The 13,073-nt window shown below is 43.9% G+C and overlaps 1 protein-coding gene across 1 annotated transcript; it reads right to left on the reverse strand.

Moving 5' to 3' along the window:
- Positions 1–4,678: 4,678 nt before the first annotated feature.
- Positions 4,679–12,005, reverse strand: LOC116510488 (macrophage metalloelastase-like). The gene is made up of 5 exons (XM_032220075.1): positions 11,791–12,005; positions 11,532–11,677; positions 9,558–9,683; positions 7,568–7,729; positions 4,679–4,912 (listed from the first exon to the last, which is right to left on the reverse strand). Exons 1-5 carry the CDS (start codon positions 11,940–11,942, stop codon positions 4,884–4,886), a joined length of 615 nt encoding a protein of 204 aa, XP_032075966.1. The 5' UTR covers positions 11,943–12,005; the 3' UTR covers positions 4,679–4,883.
- Positions 12,006–13,073: the final 1,068 nt, after the last annotated feature.

Below are 13,073 nucleotides of genomic sequence, written 5' to 3' on the forward strand. Positions count from 1 at the left end.
CCCTGGCCTGCCCCCCCACCTGCTTGCTCCCCTTGCCCGCCCAGTAGCCGCTCTCTCTCTTGCCCCACCTCTCCACAACATGCTTGCCCTGCCCACCCATTTCCTTTGCCGGAGTGGAGGACTCAGCTGTTGGAAGAAGCCCGTGCTTCCTTCTCTTTGACAAGCACCTTGCAAAATCGGGACTTTGCAAACCACTTCTCCAAGAGAAAGAAGGGAGGGAGGGGGACGGGCTTCTTCAGACGAGGCCAGAAAGGCCTCTTTGCCTCTGCTGCTCTCCTTCCCGCACTCCAGGCGCAGCCTTGAGGAGAAGATGTCCTACCAAGGCAACGACATCCCTCGCATCACAGTGAGGTGAAGCGCCCTCAGGCATATTCTGCCAAGCTTGGGCGGCCAAGGTGGGTTGGTGGGAAGCTCCAAAAGTCTGGCAAGAAGGGGAGGTGGCACCTGGCAGGGGGCACAGCTTCCCTTTCAGCCTCCAAAGCCACAGTTGGCCTGCTCAGCTCCCTGGGATGCTTTCCTGGCGGGCTGCTGATTTATAAACAGAAATTAAACATCTTCTTTTAAACTTTCCATTTCCATGAGAATTTAAGAAGTTTTAGAAAAACTCCCATTGAAATGGAAAGTTTCAAAGAATTTGGTTAATTTCCATTTATAAAGGTCACGTGGCAGGTGCGCGGGCTGCTGACCGGCCCAGTGCCTGGCCAGGGTGGCGGGGCAGTCCTGGAGCATCTCCCATCTGGGAAGGGGCACCAGGAGAAAGCTGGGCCGCCAAAAGCCCAATTGCACCCGGCAACGGGGCACAAAGGAGCGGCTGCCCAGCAGAACTGGGAGTGTCCCCAGGTTGGTGGGCTGATGGGGAGGTTGCGTGGGCCTGAAGGCAGTGGGGAGGCGGGGGTCGAGGCTGCTCTGGGCACCTGAATTGGGTGGCAACCTGCAGCTCTCAGAGGAAGGAGGCAGGGAAGCGAGCTCCGGGCCTCATCTCTGCTTCCTTCCTCTAGAGCTGGCTTTGGGGATGGTTAGCCTCTCTCACCACTGTGCCATTCACCTGCCTTCTACCCGGAGGCTCTGCCAGTGGGATGCCTCCCATTTCGCCTCCCACGAGACTTGGTGCAGCAGAACATACAACGAAGATGCTTCCTACTATTACTAACCACCAGCAGCAACAGTGGGGGAGCAGCGGCGGTGTAGCACTGTCCGGGTTTGGGGAAAGGAGAATCCTCTTCTTTAGGTTTCAGTGGGGCATTGGCTGCAGCAGCCCAGCCCTGCCTGCCTTTCCCCAAACCCGGATAGTGCTACTCCTGCCTCCCTGGTGTCCGAGCTGCAGCAAGTGAAGTGCCACTTCATTGGCGGTTATCTCCAGCCAGGCTGCAAAGCACGGGGAGCAGAGACCAGCCGCCACCACTACCCTGCTGTTGGTGCTGTTGGTGATAGTAATAGTACACATGGACACATCTTCGCTGTATGTTCCGCCGCACCCAGTCTCATGGGAGGCGAATCGGGAGGCGACCCGCCAGCAGAGCCTCCGGGTGGAAGGCGAGTGAAGGGTGCATTGGCAGGAGAGGCTGAAGTGGTGTAGGGTTCCCTGCCTAAGCAGGGGGTTGGACTAGCAGAACATACAACGAAGATGCTTCCTACTATTACTAACCACCAGCAGCAACAGTGGGGGAGCAGCGGCGGTGTAGCACTGTCCGGGTTTGGGGAAAGGAGAATCCTCTTCTTTAGGTTTCAGTGGGGCATTGGCTGCAGCAGCCCAGCCCCGCCTGCCTTTCCCCAAACCCGGATAGTGCTACTCCTGCCTCCCTGGTGTCCGAGCTGCAGCAAGTGAAGTGCCACTTCATTGGCGGTTATCTCCAGCCAGGCTGCAAAGCACGGGGAGCAGAGACCAGCCGCCACCACTACCCTGCTCTTGGTGCTGTTGGTGATAGTAATAGTACACATGGACACATCTTCGCTGTATGTTCCGCCGCACCCAGTCTCATGGGAGGTGAATCGGGAGGCGACCCGCCAGCAGAGCCTCCGGGTGGAAGGCGAGTGAAGGGTGCATTGGCAGGAGAGGCTGAAGTGGTGTAGGGTTCCCTGCCTAAGCAGGGGGTTGGACTAGCAGAACATACAACGAAGATGCTTCCTACTATTACTAACCACCAGCAGCAACAGTGGGGGAGCAGCGGCGGTGTAGCACTGTCCGGGTTTGGGGAAAGGAGAATCCTCTTCTTTAGGTTTCAGTGGGGCATTGGCTGCAGCAGCCCAGCCCCGCCTGCCTTTCCCCAAACCCGGATAGTGCTACTCCTGCCTCCCTGGTGTCCGAGCTGCAGCAAGTGAAGTGCCACTTCATTGGCGGTTATCTCCAGCCAGGCTGCAAAGCACGGGGAGCAGAGACCAGCCGCCACCACTACCCTGCTGTTGGTGCTGTTGGTGATAGTAATAGTACACATGGACACATCTTCGCTGTATGTTCCGCCGCACCCAGTCTCATGGGAGGCGAATCGGGAGGCGACCCGCCAGCAGAGCCTCCGGGTGGAAGGCGAGTGAAGGGTGCATTGGCAGGAGAGGCTGGCTGTCCCTGAAGCCAGCTCTCAAAGAAGGAGGCAGAGATGAGGCCCGGGGCTAGCTTCTCTGCCTCCTTCCTCTGAGAGCTGTGGGTGGCAGGGAAAATGAGGCTTCTTTGCCAGCGTCCCAGCTGGCAAAACAGAATTTTTCACCAATTGGAAGGTATGTGTCTATGTGAGAGAGGGTGGGGGAGAGAGCAAGAAAGAAAGAGTAAGAAAGAAGGGAAGGAAGGAAGGGAGAAAGAGAAAAAGAGAGAGAGAGAGTTAGAAAGAGAAAGAAAGAAAGAAAGAAAGAAAGAAAGAAAGAAAGAGAAAGAAGCAAAGAGAAAGAAAGTTGGAGAGAGACACACAAGAAAGAAGGAAGGAAGAAAGAAAGTGGGGGAGAGAGACACAAGAAAGAAAGATGGAAGGAAGAAAGAAAGAGAGAAAGGAAGGAAGAAAAGAAAGAAAGAGGGAAAGAAAGAGGGAGAGAGAGACATACAAGAAGTAAGTAAGTGGAGGAGAGAGACACGAGAAAAAAACAAGGAAAGAAGGAAGAAATAAAGTAACAGAAAGAGAACTTATGATCACAATTGAGCCAAAAATTTTGGTTGCTAAGCAAGAGCGTTGTTAAATGAGTTTCACCACATTTTACAAGTTGGTCATTCCCCGGTCCCATGACCTCCAAGCAATGCCCATAAAATAGGCCACACCTACAGAATAGGTTCTAAAAATTTTTGAAACCCACCACTGTAGGCCAGCATTACATGTCCTTGTGTCTGTATATTGTTGTCAAGGTATCACTGTTCACAGCATGTGAAGAGTGAATTCCCAAAAGAGGCTGGGAATTGAATTTTGCTGAGGCTCAGCAACGAAATAAGAATTGATTTCAACGTGTTAAACTTGGATAAAGAAAATCTGCCTCCCGAATCCTGGCTTAGCAAAAATGTTTACTAGTTCCACTGTTCCTTTTATGTATTATTTTTCTTGTTGTTCTTTCAACCTAATGTTTACTTATTTATTACAGTTTATGCGCATTATAGATTTCAGGACAGGATGTCAGGATGTAAAACAATAAAAGTTTTGAAACTGAATAATGATTTCATCACCAGGAAACAGGGAAATTAGTAATCCTTTTGTAAACCAAAATATTTCAACAAGTCCCCAGAACAGGTGCAAAGTTGGCACTGTTTTATCAGTGTCAATCTAACACTAATCCTTTTCAATGATGCTAAATATTAGAAGAAATATTAAGTAGAAAAATTAAGTAGCAAGGACATTGCTATTAAAATCTCTAAAGTTGTCTTTCCATCACTTTTCTAAAAAGGCCAAATCAAGATTTTTGACATCCAGATCAGCTATGCAGTGCATATATATACATATATACAAGACATCTCCAATTTTACGCGGGAGAAAACCCGAATAACTAGAGACCTACATATATGCATATACATATACATATACATATACATATACACACACACACATATATATATATGTTTTTTTTTGTGTGTGTATGTATGTGTGTGTGTGTGTGTGTGTGTGTTTGTTCCAACATAACTCTGCAATGCCTCGAGCAATTTCAACCAAACTTGGTACACAAATGACTTACTCTCTGGAAACAAGTACTGTGGGGGTAAGACACCCCTAACACCCCTCAGTGTGTGTGTTCTGTTAAGATGCAGCCTGTTGTGCCTTAAAATGGCTTCTACTATACTGACACAAAATGGCTTCTACTGTAGAGCGCAGTGGAGTTGCCATGGTAATGGCTTCACAGTACTTCAGAAGGGGGCTCCCACTGGTAAGGGGGAAAATCCAACATTAGAAATTATATTTGGTTGGGATTATTTTTGAGGACAAATATATGGATTAGCATAAATAAATACCAGGGCAATTCCAGGTTATCAGATAGTAATACATATAGGCTTATTCCTAAAGTTTGGGAATGACAGAAAACTGAAAATATTCAATGTAACTCACAGAAAACTGGTACCTAAATAAACTCGAAGGAAATTCTATGACTCAGAACTTTTTCTTGCTCAACAACCCTTCGTTTCAGAAACTATATGCTTTTTAAACAAATGGAAAAGTAAGTTGCTTTGAAAACAGGATTAGAAGAATTCATTCAGTATTTATTATTACAGTTCATAATATTGTCATTCACAATTCTTTCTTCAAAATTGCATGAATCCTTGTGAGTTTTTATAGGTAAAAATCATGGAATCACAGAGTTGGAAGATACCCTTGAGGTCATCCAGTTCAACCCCCTGTTCAGTGCAGGGATCAGTAGAAAATCTCAGACAGACAGACAGCTGTTCAATCTCGAACTTCTATTGAAGGAGAACTAAATGGGCTGTTCTATTTTTTTCCACCATTCCTCCTCCTTCCTGGATGAATGAAATAGGAACAAAAAGGAAGTAAGAACACACTCAAATAGATTACCTCAGAAATGGAACAAAATGGGAACGAAGGTGTTACAAATAATATTGGCTTCCCCCAACACAAGGACATTCTAAATAAATCCTAATTAGACTGATGTTACCCCAACACACATACACACACACATACACACACACAAACACACATACACGCACACACACGCGCGCACACACGCGCACACACACATTCTTCCTTATTTGTATTTCATCCCTTCTCCTTCTATCACTGATATAATCTCAGTTTAACAGGTTGCCTAGCAGGGGAGATAGCTTGTTACAATAGACATTATGGTTTTTTTTTAAATAGACTACCGTATATACTCGAGTATAGGCCGACCCGAATATAAGCCGAGGCACCTAATTTTACCACAAAAAACTGGAAAAGTTATTGACTCGAGTATAAGCCTAGGGTGGGAAATGCAGCAGCTACCGGTAAATTTCAAAAATAAAAATAGATACCAATAATGTTTTTGAATATTTATTTCAAAGAAAAACAGTAAACTAGCGGTGTATTCAATGAAATACTTCACTCACCTCATGATGCTGATGGCCCGCTGTGATGATGATGTCCCGTGCAGCCGCGGGAGCGATGTCCCGCCTCCTATGACACACGGCACAGTGATTCCTATCAGTGGATCACTGTACCAGAGGAGGTGGGACATCGCTATGTGGCTGCTTGCCATAACAAGGAGGAGGTGGGACATCGTTGCAGAGCGGCAGGAGGGGGAGGAAGGGGAATCGTAAGACAGCCCTGCATTACATTAGAACGTGAGGAGGGGGGATGGTGCGGTGCGCGCTGCGCGGCAAACTGACACAGAGGGAGGGGAAACTCACAGGGGCACTGGGCCATTCACGAGTGTCACAGCGGCATGGCCCCGCCCCTTTTTCTCCTCCATTTCGGGCAAATTTTTCACTGACTCGAGTATAAGCCGAGGCGGCTTTTTTCAGCCCAAAAAGTGGGCTGAAAAACTAGGCTTATACTCGAGTATATACAGTATATCTCTATTTAACATATTCTTGCCTATTAAACGAGTATTAGAATTGGAAGTCTACAAGGATCATCTAATCCAGGGGTGTAAAATTCAAGGCTCGGGGGTCGGATCCGGCCCACAGGGGGCTTAGATCTGGCCTGTGGGGTGGCCCCAAAACAGCAAAGGCCTGGCACACGGTGCCTCTGCTTGGGAGCCCGTTTTCGCTGGTAAAGCGCTGGTGCCAACATAAGTGATGTGGAGCTGGCCATGCCCCTCTCCCCTCCCTTGAGGTCAAACACAACCCTGATGCAGCCCTCAATGAAATCGAGTTTGACACCCCTGATCTAATCTATCTATCTGCAATATGCAGGCAAACCAATGAAACCATCTGCAAGAGATAGCTAACCAGACCTTTCTTAAAAATCTTTAGAAATGCAGAACCCATGAATGTCAGCGATAAATCCATACCTGATAGACTCTATAGTTTTGAAATGAAATAAACCCCAAAGCCACTGTTCATGCTTTAGATCAATTTTCACATCTGGCCAATATCTTTTCAGGAAATCCAGAATTCAGTCTGATATTTCCGATACAATGATATTTCTATAGTCTTAGGATGATTTATACTATGTTATTGCCACTAAATTATCCATTTTAGTGCTATGATGGTTTACATTATAACTCCTAATGATTTTATTCCTATCAAATAACACATTCCATAGGCTTTCCTGACGGGATTAATTGCTGAATCGATGGAAATATCCAATGGTAGGTTTCAAAAATTTGTAGAACCTCTTCTGTAGATGTGGCCTGCTTTGTGGGAGTGGCTTGCTGGCCATGTGACCGGGTGGGAGTGGCTTGCCAGCCATGTGACTGGGTGGGAGTGGCTTGCCAGCCATGTGACTAAGTGGGTGTGGCCAACTTATAAACTCAGCGGTGAAGTAGTGAAACTCACTTAACAATGCTTTTGCTTAGCAACCAAAATGTTGGTTCAGAAACTGGCATTTGAAGCATGCAAGTCTTAAAGCTGTCAAGTTACAAGACCCTTGCACCCCTAACCCTTTAGGGAAAAAACCCAGGGGTGTTCAAACTTGACAGCTTTAAGACTTGTGGACTTCAACTCCCAGAATTCCTCCTCCAGTCATGTTGGCTCAGGAACTCTGGCATTGAAGTATGCAAGTCTTAAAGCTGTCAAGTTACAAGACCCTTGCAACCCCAACCCTTTAGAAAAAAACCCCCAGGGATGTTCAAACGACAGCTTTAAGACTTTAAGGTTTATATAGGACTCTTAAGAGGTGGGTGGGGAGATTGGTGAGCCAGCCAATCAGTGAGCAGTGGGCAGGGCAAGCATGGTGCGGACAGGCAGGGGTGGGAGCTGGAACCGGTTCTAAACGGCATGGTAGATTTGTGGAACCTCTTCTATAGAAGAGGTTAGAACTGGCAGAAATCCACCCCTGAAAATATCTCTAAAGAAAGAGCTAAATTTGACTCTGAAATATACCACTGGTTTTGTAGATTGTGGATAAAACCATTTTGGTTTTTTTTTTTAGTTTATGCTAGACACTGAATTGTTAAGTGGAAGAATTTCATTTATCTTTGCATAATTCTAAACAGGGTTTCTCAGTGAAGTTACCATATAAACTCTGAATCCCTCGGCGATCATCGTTTGGAAGACGAAATGAGTTTGGATTCACGTAGGAGTAGGTAGGATACATCAAAGCTCCAGGAACATTAGAGTGAGCTAGCCCCAGGGAATGCCCAAATTCATGGGCAGCAACAAGAAAGAGATTTATTTCTAAAACACAGAAAATGAGTAGGTGAATTATAAGTATTAGTTTTTCAGAGATGTGCATATACAGCCAGTTATGTCAAGAAAGCTGCAAGAGATTGCACGAGTTGGGCTTTAAGGAATATGGAAGAGTAAATAAAAGTACCGTATTTTTCGCATTATAAGACACTCCGGACTATAAGACACACATTAGTTTTGGAGAGGAAAACAATAAAACAAAATTTGCCTCTGCCACCCAGCATCTATCCGATATTCATCTGGCTAGCGTCCTTGCAGCAAACAGCAAACAGCCTGCTCAGCTTCAGCACATTATCGCAATCTCAGCACGTGGCTCATCAGGGCTCCACTCCATTGTGCCAACCACTGGTCAACTGAGCTGAGCTGCTGCCACCAGGGGACACTGGAGCCTTCGCTGCTGAGCATCTGATTGGCAATTGGATTGGCCTCCTGGAATACCACCAATCAGCTGTTCTAGATGGCAGGGATTGCCGCTGCCTATCGCTGCCGCCTGTTTACTGCCACCCGCGCTACTGCCATTCACTGCCGATCGTCGCACCCTTTTTGCCACCGCCTGTTCGTCACTGCCAATCGGTGGCGAATGGGCAGCGGTGAATGGGCAACAGTGAACAAGCGGCAGCGAATGGGCATGGCAAACGGGCAGCAATAGCTAGCAGCAGCAGCCTTCCCAGCAGCGAAGGCTCCAGCATTCCCTGGCAATGGCGGTGAACACTGTCACCTCACCAACCCCCCCTCCCGCTGCCATAACATTTGCTCTATAAGACACACCGACATTTCCACCCATTTTTTGGGGGGAGGGAAAGTAGGTCTTACAGTGCGAAAAATATGCTCCACTTATGGTCATGGGACAAATGTTTATGTAATACGCACATATGACGACATTATTAAAACTCTAAAGTTAGTGTCCCAAAGGTGCTTTTTTCAAGAGGCAACTGAACTTTCTTGTTTTTCTTTGAAGACATTTCCCTTCTCATCCAAGAAGCTTCTTCAGCTCTAATTGGATGGTGGGGAATGGAAGGATTTATTCTCCTTGCACACAGCTGCACATTTGCATTCTTTGAAACATCTGGAAAACAAGCAAGTCCAAGTGCCTCTTGAAAAAAGCAGCCCATCGTTTGGATGACTGAGAATCTCCATAGATATAAAGGTAGTAATTTTCCATTGTAAAAATGATCAGTCAGAATTAAACCTTGAGTTTCCTTACATGAAAAGAATAGATTTTATCTTTTTAAGCAACTGGTTGCTTTGACATTTGGCAGCCCTGAACTCCACGGATTCGTCATTTACAAACAATGCAATGCCGGTAGTCCTTGTTGAATGACCACTCATTTCAACTCAATTGAAGTTACACAGGAGACATGGCAGTTCCTCTAAATTGCAGTCATTGTAGCATCCCTACAGCTGCAGTTCAGGCACTTGGCAAGCGGCCTGCAATTAGAACATTGCCATGTCCTAGCAGACACGTAAGTCCCATTTGCCATCCTCATTAATGGCTTTTGACACGCAAAGACAATGGGGAAGCCAGCAGGAATTCCTAAATGGTGGCCATATGACTGCAGGGTGCTGTAATGTTGTAACAGAACACTGCAGGCCTTGCTGAATGACAGCAACTGGTACCCTGGTAAGTTGGCACCCTAATATGTCACTTAGCAAAAGCGCTCCCAGTTGCAATTAAAAGAGAATCACCTGAAATTTGGGATTTATATAAATTTATATACTTTCTTATTTCCATGCAACACTTGATGTGGCGAATGAAAGTGAGGTAGGTATATAAATTGCATAGCAGAGCTCTGGTGTGCATATTCTTATAGCAAACCTTTATTGACATCTGACCAGGTCTCATCCTCATCAAAGTGAGCATCACCACCTAGACCTGATCCAGGAGCAAAAGCATGTGCCAGGACGCTCCCTCTTCCATCAAAAGGAATATTGTCACCATGTTCTAAATGGAAAAGAATCAAAGTGTTATCAGCAATACCAGGGATTTCTAGCCATTTAAAATAATGTGTAAATTCCAAGTAGGGACTGCTTGTTAATTTGCTTTGCTATTACCTTTGGTTTTGCTCTTTTCTTCTTTTTCATTTTTTTATTAATTAAAAAGCAATTAAACAAATATACAACTCTCTACCTGGGAGAGAGAAGCTATTGTCAGAAAGACAAACATTAATTGATCAACTGGTCCTCCTGCATTGATTAACTGCCCCTCCTACGTTACTTAGAGAACTAAGAATTCTCTGCCTAATTCCTGGGTTTTTATTTGATTTTAAAAGTTCTGTTAGGTGCCAAAAGATGTGCCAATTGAAGCATATTTTCCAAATTATCTATATAAACGGCTATGGAAACCCAGGAAATACACAGCTTGATTCACTTTATGTACATACCACAAACAGTAGCCACAATTACATTTTCCTGGCTAGTGGCCTGAAAATTTGCTCATAGCTTGTCCTTGTATATAACATGCAGCTTTAAAGTTTAATAAAAACATAACCATGAAGAATATATACACTTAAGTTCATTAAGTCTTTTCAGAAAATAGACCAGTCTTTTATGGCCTGAAAATGTCAAAGACATTGTGCATAAATACACAAACCGCACCTTTGCATTTGCCTAATGTCGATATACAATATGCTCAAACCCCATGAATTATAATTTATAATTTATAATATAATGCAGTTTTTAAAAAAAATGCAAGTACACTTACTGAGCAAGTAGTTCAGATACTTCTGAATAATTCTCATGAATACACCATTTATGTACAAACGTTTATATCTGCATGACTCAGGCGATTTAAGGTTTGCTGTGTTAACCAGCATTTCTTTCTAATTGTACTTCCCCCTTTCCCTCACCCTCACCTATTTTTATCCTTACTCCATCATCTTGTCTTGGCTAATAATGGAACTAACCCAAAAGAAATAAAAAAAAGAATAAAACCAAGCAAAATGCATCTTATAAAAAGAACTAGCCAATCTTTGAACTTAAGACTCCTGAAATGTTCAAAGCAAACTACTTGAAATGGCCCCATTTTATCTTCCATTTGGAGCAAAACATATGCATTTTGAAAAATTTAGCAGTCTTTGGCTTTGCAACTTTTGTACATGTGTAGGCTTCATTAGTATATGCAGGACCCAGTTTTAATTAAATAAAACAATGGACTACACTTTGATGTTATTTGAAGTGTTAAGCTTAGCTAATGTCAATTAATTTTATTTATTTTACACATCATATTTAGAAACTGCCCATCTCTCTCATAGAGAAAATCTTTGTGGTATACAAATTAATACCTCTTATAAGAAAAATGTTTCCCCCCCCTGGTTTTATTTATTTATGTTAAAACATATATTGCCCTTCAAAACACAAATAAATAAAACAATATAAATTTTAAAGATACAAGCAACATGGTTGAAGTCATAAGTGGATAGTCATAAGTGATAATACTTTTATTAAGTGATAATAATATTATGATAAGTCATTGTTCGATAGTCATAAGAGATAGGTAATAGGAAGGAAGAGAAAAATAATAGTAATGTAGTCTTAGTAGGTAATATGACAGTGTTGTGGGAACTAGTTGTTTAATATAAAATAGGACAGAGATAAACTTTGGTTGGTTTTCAATATTTTGTCATTCTATGTTCCTACAATAAATAACATTCAACAACAACAAATATTGGGTCTGTTTCTTGAACTAGCCTACTGTAAAGGGGTGTCAACACCCATGCATTGGCAGATGTGTGAGATATAAACTGTAAATAAGAATTAATATATAAGAATAAACAAGCTGAGCTAAGCTTACCTCTACTTGCGAAACGAATTTCAATATCAGCAGTTCCAGTGGTTTTTCTAAAATGTAGGGGAGTCACATCACTCCATACTTTCAGAGCTTTTTCTATGGCGCTGTCCACCTGGGTTTTTGGCATGTCAGGGGTGTAGTTGTTAATCCTTTGAGTAATGGATTGAGTAATACAATTGAGTAATACAATACATATCATTAGAAAGTAGACTTTTTCCTTTTTCCTTCTCTTTCTTAGAAATCCAAGAGAAATATAACTTACCTGTAAGTCAATATATTTTTATTCCATTTTGGTCCTCCTGGAAATGTTCTATATTGCAAGACATCTGGCACTCCACACCTGGGCTGTTCCATTACTTTCATGGTTTCGGTATCTATCTTACCACTTATAGTCAAATGGAAGAACTTTTGCATGATTTTGATCCGTTCTTCTAAGGTTTGCTTGTTTAATTTACCAATTGGTGGGAAAAACCGATCAAGGTAATCCTGCGTATTAACCAAGAATGGAAGGAATTAGAACACTTATTGTAATACTGAACAGCTCAAATAATGATATAAATACATGTGTGTATTGGTGACCATACCATTTGTGTCTTTGCCCATCCATCCATTCATTCTTCAATCTATTTTTGAACATTCTTATTATTATTATTGGTAGTTTAGGACTGCAAGCACTAGTGTAGACACTATGGCATAAATCCTCAAACTATGGGACATGGGCCGGATACAGCCCGCCAATGCAAAGTATCCAGCCCGCAGAGTGGTGGGATTCAACCAGTGGTGGGTTTCAAAATTTTTTAGAACCTCTTCTGTAAGTGTGGCCTGATTTGTGGGAGTGGCTTGCCGGCAATTGTAACTGGGTGGGCATGGCCAATTTGTAAAATGTGGTGAAGCTCACTTAACAATGCTATTGCTTAGCAACCAAAATGTTGGCTCAGAAACTCTGGCATTTGAAGCATGCAAGTCTTAAAGCTGTCAAGTTACAAGACCTTTGCACCTCTAAACTTTTAGGGAAAAAAACCCCAGGGGTGTTCAAACTTTACAGCTTTAAGACTTGTGGACTTCAACTCCCAGAATTCCTCCTCTTGCTCTTCATCTTGATGATGTGCAGACTGGCGGGGCAAGGGAGCTGGAACCAGTTCTAAATGGCACTGTAGATTTGTGGAACCGCTTCTATAGAAGAGCTTAGAACTGGCAGGAACCCACCCCTGGATTAAACCGATTGAGCTGCACTTCTGATCACACCACTGCTGCCAAAGGTGAGGCCGAAGAGTGGGGGGGAGGATCCAGCTGATTGAGGGGTGATCTCACCAATGTAGCCACGTGGTCCAGGGCTGGTGGGTGAGTAGGGGAGGGGCTGCTGCTGGCTTGAAAAGCAACTGCCCGCTTGTAAAGTAGTGCTTTAAAAGTCTTTAAAAACGCTTTAAAAACAGCCTTTCAGGGTGTTTTTCACAGCCATGTGATCCAGGGCCGGTGGATGAGTAGGGATGGGGCAAGTACAGCTAGGACAAATGGAAAAAGGACTGCTAAATTGGCCACACCCAC

The sequence above is a fragment of the Thamnophis elegans genome, chromosome 6, assembly GCF_009769535.1.
Source record: "Thamnophis elegans isolate rThaEle1 chromosome 6, rThaEle1.pri, whole genome shotgun sequence".
NCBI lineage: Eukaryota > Metazoa > Chordata > Lepidosauria > Squamata > Colubridae > Thamnophis > Thamnophis elegans.